This window comes from Lycium ferocissimum, chromosome 5, assembly GCF_029784015.1.
Source record: "Lycium ferocissimum isolate CSIRO_LF1 chromosome 5, AGI_CSIRO_Lferr_CH_V1, whole genome shotgun sequence".
In the NCBI taxonomy this organism is placed as follows: Eukaryota; Viridiplantae; Streptophyta; class Magnoliopsida; order Solanales; family Solanaceae; genus Lycium; species Lycium ferocissimum.
The window spans coordinates 66,679,458-66,687,949 of record NC_081346.1 but is presented as its reverse complement, the minus strand read 5'-3'; the positions used below and the strand labels follow the sequence as shown (position 1 = coordinate 66,687,949).

Below are 8,492 nucleotides of genomic sequence, written 5' to 3'. Positions count from 1 at the left end.
ACGCGTATGTACACCTACTAAAGAACAAAAAGTAGACCAGCCATTTGCAAGGGATTAAAGACTGAAGATTTTTTTAGGCTGAACGGGTTGTTGTAATTTTGGCCCTCAAATTGTTAGTCTTTAATTTTTGCGTCATAATATTCACAAAAAATTAAAAAAAAAAAGATTGCGGGGACAAATGTCTACACCTTGCTAAAGAACAAAAAATAAAAAATTTGCAAGGTAGAATTTGTTATATCCATGTAAATTCTGCCTTAAGATTTGAGGTGCCTTTGAAGGACAATGATTGCAAATCCAGCCCATTTTGGCAGGGCATGACAAGAAGCAGCACTTGGGGCATAAGGCAGAATTATGCTTTAAGCCAAAAATTTGCAAACTCTGACCACCATTTTGAGGGACAAAAATTAAAGACCACCCCCAGCGAAGGACATAATGGGCCTTATTTAGATCCATTCAAGTCATAATGGGCCTTATTTCCAGTGAACCCAGACTAGCTCGGTTTTTCTAGTTACTTCAAGTATGTTCTGGAAAGGTTTATGTTCCGAAAAACAGTTCTTCATCGTCTTCTACATCTGCATACTCATCTCCTCTATATATACACCTTTGTCTTCCCTTAAGGTTTGGAAAATTTAGCTTTTAAAACTTTGTTTAAAAAAACAAGAACAAATTAGCAATGGCGGACAAAGGACCAAATTGGGATGGATTATTGAAATGGAGTCTTTCTCATGCTGATGCTACTAATCCTCCTCGCAATTTGAGGTAATAATCCCTTTCTTATATAAACTCTTTTCCTTTTTTTTTTTTTTAATATTTATGTATTGGGGCAATGGTTTGATGAATTTTTAATGGACTGCAAACTTTTATACCAAAAAGATTGCAACTTTGATTTGGGGTTTTTCGATTGAATTCTTTTTCTTGGGTTGTAAGTTATATAAATATTGAATAAAGTTTCTGTTTTTATCTGTTCTTTTGTGTGGAAGTAATTAAGGCGAATTGATTAGTGTAGTAATTTTGAATAAAGTTGCTGTTTTTATTTGTTCTTTTGTGTGGAAGTTGGTTATACGGCAAAAAGATTGCAACTTTGATTTGGGATTTTTCGATTGAATTCCTTTTCTTGGATTGTAGTTATTTGAATAGTAACTTAGTGTGCTGTGTGAACTAAGCCTTGTATTTAAGTGGGGAAGGGTAGAGGGGTGGGCGGCGCATTATCCTCGGTTCATAGGCTGCAGTTGGTCCTAAGGATTTGTCGTAGACGGATTTCTCGGTTATTTAAAAAACAAAGAGTAAAAAGCCTAGCCAGATTTATGCCTGTATAAAAGAGGGGTGTTGTAGGTTGAAAACCAGCTAAAAATAGTTTACATATGATTGGAACGGTGAAGTTGTCTCCATGTGACTTGTAGGTTGAAAGCCACTAATGCTTGCATTAGGGTAGGCTGTCTACATCACACCCCTTGAGGTGCGGCCCTTTCCCCGATCGTGCTAACACGGGATGTTTTTTGCACCAGCTTGTTGGGGTTGAGGTGTGGTTAATTGCTGTAGTAATAGGAATAAAGTTTCTGTTTTAATTCGTTCTTTTGTCTGCACATTGGTTTTTATGTTGGAATTATTGGTTGATTGTGTTACTGTGGGTCAGTGAGGAGGACAGGAGATGGTTCATGGAAGCTATGCAATCTCAAACTGTTGATGTAATAAAGAGAATGAAGGAAATTACACTTGTCATGCAAACACCAGAGCAGGTCTTGGAATCACAGGGGGTGACTTCCCAAGATATTGAAGGTACCTGTGCTTGAGGCATTTGGGTTTATAGTTTTTCTGGATAATGTGTAATGATAGAATTTTGCTCATTTGGTCTTATTTGCTGGCCTGATGATTTCACAGATATGCTGGATGAGCTACAAGAGCACGTCGAATCGATTGACATGGCTAATGGTGAGTTCTTGGTTGTGACTTAATTCTTCAGCAACGTATGCATATCATGATTTGATATTTACAAGTTTTCCATGATTATTGAGAAACCAACTAATTTGGAATTGAGGTCTAGTTGATTGAGTGATATATGGAAGGTTTTATTTGATGATATATCTGTTAGAATGTGCCACATTAGTTGAGGGAATAGATTGTGTTGTCTTCAAACATAGTATTAGACAATTCTGATCACATGAGCTAGCTTTTGTCGTTGATTTAGTCATTTCTTAATATGGTGTTAGAGCTAGACCAGTATGATTCTTAGTTTATCGAATACTAGGCTCCTATGTTAAATTTTCATGCTCCAGATGTCTACTCTGGGCGTTCAGAGGAGAGTTAAGCATGTCTCAGATCGGTTGGAAGAATGAGCTCTTGTCTCTTTGTATGGTCTTTCTCAATCGTCACCTTTTAAGCTAGCCTTGGGGTTGAGTCGGCGAAGGTCCATTTTCTTAATAATATCATAGGTTTAGTTGAACTCTCCAATGTTGCACATCACGTGTTTGAGCTCTGCCACATTTAAAATCATTGGTATTTAAGTGGAGAAGGGTAGAGAGATGTACCCATTATTGCCTAGTACTGAACCGGTGCGCGTGCACCACTAGCCCTCAGTAATTTCTGAAAAATTTATTTTCATTCTACATGGGTTTTTTCTTAGACTGGAGTCCATTCTCTCTCAAATAGCAGTAACTATAATGCTCTCATCTCGTACTTCGGATTAATTCAAGGACGTGCATCCGCTCATCTTAAGTACTCAGTAAAGTTATGCAACTTCATGTGCATCTCTATTGAAGATGTTTGTGCTCCATAATTACATATCCAAACAGATAAAAACCTCAGTCCACGTAATCCTCTTGGATGTCGCACCTGATTTCCTTGTGTTTACCTCTGGTTCCTAGAGGTCAGATAATAAGTACTTGTTGGAAAACAAAACAACAAAAAAATAAAAAATAAAAAATATGAAGCTTAGTGGACCAAGCTGACACTATTATGTAGTCTGTAATATGCATCAGTCTGATCCTTCATTCTGCTTTTTTTCGTCGTAAGGTCAGTTCTGATAGTTTATATAAGCAGTCATGATTTTCTTTTAATATGTATTTCATATAAATATACTCTCAGTGTCGTCGTACTACACAGTGTGAGGGCCTTGAAACTTCTATTCAACCTAGTAGTAAAGAAAGGAAGGTATACCAAGTAGAAAAGAAAAAAAAAGGTGGTTTCTTTGAGACTTTGGGAGGTGGTTTATACTCTGTTAGTGTTACTGACTCATAGATATTAACTCTTGGAGTTGCCACTCTTTGCATCCTCCCCCTCCCCATTTCTTGGGGATTTTGTTCTCCTTACTCGCTTTTGTTATCATTTTCTGTTGGAGTCTTAAAGTTAACTATGTGCTATTCCCTTCATAAGAAGTTGTAATCTCATGCTCTCTCCATTTAATGTTAATTTTGTAGATCTGCACTCAATTGGTGGATTGGTGCCTCTTCTTGGTTACTTAAAGAACTCACATGCTAACATTAGAGCCAAAGCGGCAGAAGTCGTAAGTACAATTGTTCAGAACAATCCGAAGAGCCAACAATTGGTAATGGAAGCTAATGGCCTAGAACCTCTTCTCTCAAATTTCACCTCAGATACTGATGTCACTGCTCGCACTAAAGCTCTTGGTGCAATCTCATGTGAGTACTTTTCCTGTTGATTAATGATTCATTAGTTAATTGAGTCCTTTAATTTTAGTTGTCATGTCATCTGTGTTGCAGTAGCGCTGATCAATTAGCTTTTTGTTTTTTTCCTTTATTCCAGCTTTAATCAGGCACAACAAGCCTGCTATTGCTGCGTTTCGTCTCGCAAATGGTTATGCAGGTTTAAGAGATGCTTTGAGTTCTGAGAGTGTGAGGTTTCAAAGGTACTATGTTCGCTATATCATGTTCCAGATGTTTCTGAATCAACCATGAATAAAGCGTTCTCTTTCTAATAGGTATTGTTTTTGTTCTTTTGCAGGAAAGCCCTTAATTTGATCCATTATTTACTTAATGAGAATCATTCAGACTGCAATATAGTGACTGAGCTAGGATTTCCTCGAGTTTTGATGCATCTAGCCTCTAGTGAGGATGGAGAAGTGCGAGAGGGTGCCTTACGAGGACTTCTTGAGCTTGCCAAAGACAGGACAGGAGAGATTGCTGGCTCCTCATCAAATGAAGAAAATGAGAAACTCAAGCAAATACTCGAGGACCGAATCAAGGGGATTTCCTCTATGTCAGCTGAAGATCTTGGTGCTGCCAAAGAAGAGAGGCAGCTTGTAGATTCCCTCTGGAATACCTGCTACAATGAACCTTCTTCTCTTAGAGAGAAAGGCCTAGTTGTTCTCCCTGGAGAGGATGCATTACCACCCGATGTTGCCAGTAAGCACTTCGAACCACCTTTGAGAGCTTGGGCTCCGAATAGGAACGAGGATACTAAGCCAAGTAATGAAAAGAAACAGGCTCCTTTATTGATAGGCCTAGGTCCACCTGCACAGGGTCCTCCTGCGCAAAATAGCTCCAGCGGAACCATGGCTGGGGAAGAAAATAGAGACACCTCTGCGTGATGTACATGTTTAGGCGTTGCCAGGTTCTTTGGTTTAATGCGTCCTATGATATTACAAGTGATTTTGTACGTTAGATGTCTAGTGTTTTTTTGGATAATTTATCATCTTTTTCCTCCACCATGTGTCATCCTTACAATTTTCTTCTTTTCATTTGATATTTAACCAAAAGCTTTGTGTAATGCTTTATTTTTTATTTTTTTTTGGTTACAATATGTTTAGAACATCAACTGTTGATTGTGTTTTTTAATTTTGGTGAATTTCATCACCATATAGGAATCTCAACTAGTACTAATACTGCTGTTCATTGGCCTTCATTTAACTTTCTGCTAAGACTGAATTACATAAGTTGGGACAAGAAAGTGCCTCTAGTTGGACATGTATTTCCATCCAATCCTAAGGTACAAGAAACTTGTATACAGATTCTCAAAACTCTTATTTAGGAGGGCAATAAATAATGACATATCTTGAAGCCCTACATCTGTTTAGGCTAGAAGACTCGTCAAATGCATAACTATAAGCCTTGGGGCAAATGGCCTTAAACAGATTAGCAAAAATAGTTGGTTTGCAAGTTTTGGGATCTGCAAACTTTCCTGTGCAACAATACTTGGCTGATTGTATAGCCAAGCAAGCACTCTTGCAACCAACCACTTTTCTACCAACCTTCACTGCTAGTGCAGATGGACAACATATATTCAGATCAACATCACATTCCGCTACGCCACAACCTACTCCTCCACCAAGAGGTCTGATTGAAACCGGCACGTTGAAGCCATCAACTAAGCTCACGTCGTAAAAATGCAAGGGCGAAGTCTTTGTTCCTAGTGTCATTTCGACAACAGTAGCTGGGGGCTTACCTCCTAGCCCCCGACATTTTAACTGGCCATCACAGTCTCCGGTGTCACAGGATCCTTGGCCAGTCTTATTGAAGTGGCAATTCTGCCTCGCCCATATCCTGCCCGCCCACTTCTTAGGCACGTCGAAGACTACTTCATCACCACTTCTCATATGAAAGCCACCATCTTTAGGAGTCATCTTCCCTGTATTGCCAAGAATTCCAGGCCATATGCTTCTTCTGCAGTTGTTAACTAGAATAAGTTGTGTCCCATCTGCAGTCACATGACAAAAAGTAAAACAAGTCAAAATAACGTTGTGCATACGATCAAGGAAGCAAGGAAATGGATTATGAGTCATAGAATTACCTGTGCTGACAAGAAAGAGGACTACAAAGAGTAGATAAGATAAAACTAGCATTTTTGACACTTGAGTGGTTGAAGCTCGGCTATACTGAGTAGTAGGGAGTGAATGAGCTAGCTACTTATATCTGGAACCAAGGTTTTAAAGCACAAACTGAACATTCTATGTGACAGCGTGCTTTTAAATTATTATATGACCAACGTTAAATTTGGACCTTTCTTTTGGGAAAAAAAGCATATATGCATTGCTTCAAGTGAAGGACTTGTACATCACTATAGCTTAGTGAGATTTGGAGATAACTACTTTACATGGTTAGATGTGATGGAACATGTTAGGGATCGTTTGGTAGGAGGATAAGTTATCCCATGTAGATGTGATTGGGTGGGATAAGATGGGATTACTAATCCCACCCTTTATGTGGGATTACTAATCCCACCTTTTATCCCATCTACATGGGATTGGATGGGATATCAAAAAAGTTATCCCACCAACCAAACATAGGATTAATTCCAATCCCATTAGATTAATAATGCAGCCCATCCTATCAGCCCATTCAACTTAACTCATTCATCAGAGTCTAGAATTCCCTTGATTATTAAGCAGATAATTTGTCTGTGATACACATCCATTCCCTACGTGTTTTTTTTTTTTTTCTTTTTTGGGAAAATCGGGGGTAGGGGAAGGGGAAATTTGTTGTGGTTGGGGGGTGGGGGGGGGGGGGGGGGGCGGGGGGGAGGGGAACAATATTATGTACAAGACACGTATGTAAGTTAAAATACATATATACATGACTGACAAAGCCAGGAATTTTGCGAAGTGTGTTCAAACTTTAACAGATAAAATGTTTTCAGATGAATGAATGCATCGATTTTTTCTTAACTTTGCCGCGGTGTATTTGCCTTAAAATTTCATCTTTCATTCAGATTCTAAAGTCATTTTTAATAAATTTCATTGTTGGACTCTTTCAGTGATTGCAGTGGAAAATTGAACACCCCTTGCCGTTAAACTACTTATCTCAACCATTTTAAAGTTGTTCAAAATTTAATTTATATCCGTTAATTCTAATATTTAAGCTATAAACACAACACATTTTTTTTCAACCAAGGGTGTTCAAGTGTGGCTCCGCCCTGAGACATGATATATGTTGTATTCTCTTGACTTTGACTTTTATATATATTTATTTTATATTTTGAATTCTTTTAACGAAAATCTGGACTCTGTTCCGAATAGATGAGATTGTGGTATTGTGTAGTACAAGCAATCTTCAGAAGATCAGTAACTGCGATACAGAGCGTCAACTTTAATATTTTCATATGATGATATCTGAACAAGCTAGATTCGTAGAAACTGCTTTACACTATTAAGAATCATTATATTTTAATAAGGGGGAATTTGAGCAGCATTAAGCGTTAAGCTATCACTTAACTTCATAGTAAGGATTAGAAAGGTTCCCTGATATCCAATTAAACGCCTAATTGTGAACATAGTACTAGCAAACAAATCATATTAACAGAAAACCTTCCACTTAGATGTAATATTGGGGGATTCAAGATTTTAAATGCATATGTATCGCGAAATTATTTCTCTTTTTTGACAATGAATACAAACTTCTAATAAGTTACATCTTCTAAAACTTTTCAAATATACGTACAGAGATAATTTTAGGATCAATATAACGGACAGTAGGTGAAGACACATCTGTTGCGGAACTGACATTTGTCATTGTATAAAGGAAAGGGTCTGTTTGGAAAGTCACCTGGTAAGTGGAAGTAATTACACAGTAGTGTAACTATAATGACATGTTTGTTTGTCATAACATTATTATAGTGTAATTACAAGCCGCATCTTGTTTGGGCACAAGTGTAATTACTATATAGTTTAATTTATAAATAAAATTTAATTATCAAAAATATAAAATTAATATTTTAAAAATATGTGCCTTTACAAGTGACATTACATTAATTATTTAATAACACATTGTTTCTTGAAAATATATTAATTAATAATCATATATTTGTAACTAATATTACAAAAAACAATTGATATATTTTTTAAAATTAATAATATTTTAATTTTTACAAATTATAAAAAGTAAAAGAAGAATTTTTGTGAGCAATATCATTGATTGGATGTTTGAGAAAAAAATTAATATTTATAATATAATTGCATAACATTGTTCAAATGTTTGACCAAAAAAAAAATTATCTATCAATTGTAAGTAAAAAATAAACAGCATGCAATGTGAAATAACAAGTCAATAGTACTAGAGCAATAAATTAAAATCGAGAATATAACCTAAATTCAAAATTCAACAACAAAAAAAAAAGTTCAACATAATACTTTTATGTCAAATTTCAATATTACATAAATAAGCTCCAACGTAACTTAAGTAAATATAATTCAAAATAAAAGAAAAAATATAAGTCTATAACCTCATTCACAACAAAATTCAACTTTAATAACATCACTCTCATTATATGCTAAGTTGGTTAATGACTCATTCTTTATAATATTCAGAGCTGTAGTTTCATTAATTAGAATAATAACATTGTTATGCTAAATAAATAAATAAAAAATACGAGCAATTACATGAAACCACAAGAAGTAGTGGTTGGTAATGAGAAGAAAGGAAATGAAAGATAAATAATATAAAAAAAAAATATTTAAAAAAAAATTAATTAAAAAGTAAAAAAGAAATTAAAATAATAGAATAAAAAGAAATTAAAATAAAAACATAAAAAGAAAGAAACTAAAA

At 35.8% G+C, this 8,492-nt stretch overlaps 2 protein-coding genes across 2 annotated transcripts; one reads left to right on the top strand and one right to left on the bottom strand.

Annotated features, from left to right (window-relative positions):
- Window positions 1-601: 601 nt before the first annotated feature.
- On the top strand, window positions 602-4,722 carry LOC132057126 (uncharacterized). Its single transcript, XM_059449583.1, has 6 exons — window positions 602-759; window positions 1,634-1,776; window positions 1,879-1,929; window positions 3,414-3,635; window positions 3,760-3,862; window positions 3,958-4,722. The coding sequence occupies exons 1-6, from the start codon at window positions 674-676 to the stop codon at window positions 4,541-4,543; spliced, it is 1,191 nt and encodes a 396-aa protein (XP_059305566.1). The 5' UTR covers window positions 602-673; the 3' UTR covers window positions 4,544-4,722.
- A 91-nt stretch (window positions 4,723-4,813) lies between these two features.
- On the bottom strand, window positions 4,814-5,882 carry LOC132057127 (thaumatin-like protein). Its single transcript, XM_059449584.1, has 2 exons — window positions 5,743-5,882; window positions 4,814-5,649 (listed from the first exon to the last, which is right to left on the bottom strand). Exons 1-2 carry the CDS (start codon window positions 5,792-5,794, stop codon window positions 4,976-4,978), a joined length of 726 nt encoding a protein of 241 aa, XP_059305567.1. The 5' UTR covers window positions 5,795-5,882; the 3' UTR covers window positions 4,814-4,975.
- Between the last annotated feature and the right edge of the window lie 2,610 nt (window positions 5,883-8,492).

Bases quoted from the DNA above. Each gene is read 5' to 3' on its own strand.
- LOC132057126 (XM_059449583.1), top strand. From the start codon at position 674: ATGGCGGACAAAGGACCAAATTGGGATGGATTATTGAAATGGAGTCTT. The intron at 760-1,633 runs GTAATAATCCCT...ACTGTGGGTCAG, and splicing joins AATCCTCCTCGCAATTTGAG to TGAGGAGGACAGGAGATGGT. The intron at 3,863-3,957 runs GTACTATGTTCG...GTTCTTTTGCAG, and splicing joins GAGAGTGTGAGGTTTCAAAG to GAAAGCCCTTAATTTGATCC.
- LOC132057127 (XM_059449584.1), bottom strand. From the start codon at position 5,794: ATGCTAGTTTTATCTTATCTACTCTTTGTAGTCCTCTTTCTTGTCAGC. The intron at 5,650-5,742 runs GTAATTCTATGA...ATGTGACTGCAG, and splicing joins CCTCTTTCTTGTCAGCACAG to ATGGGACACAACTTATTCTA.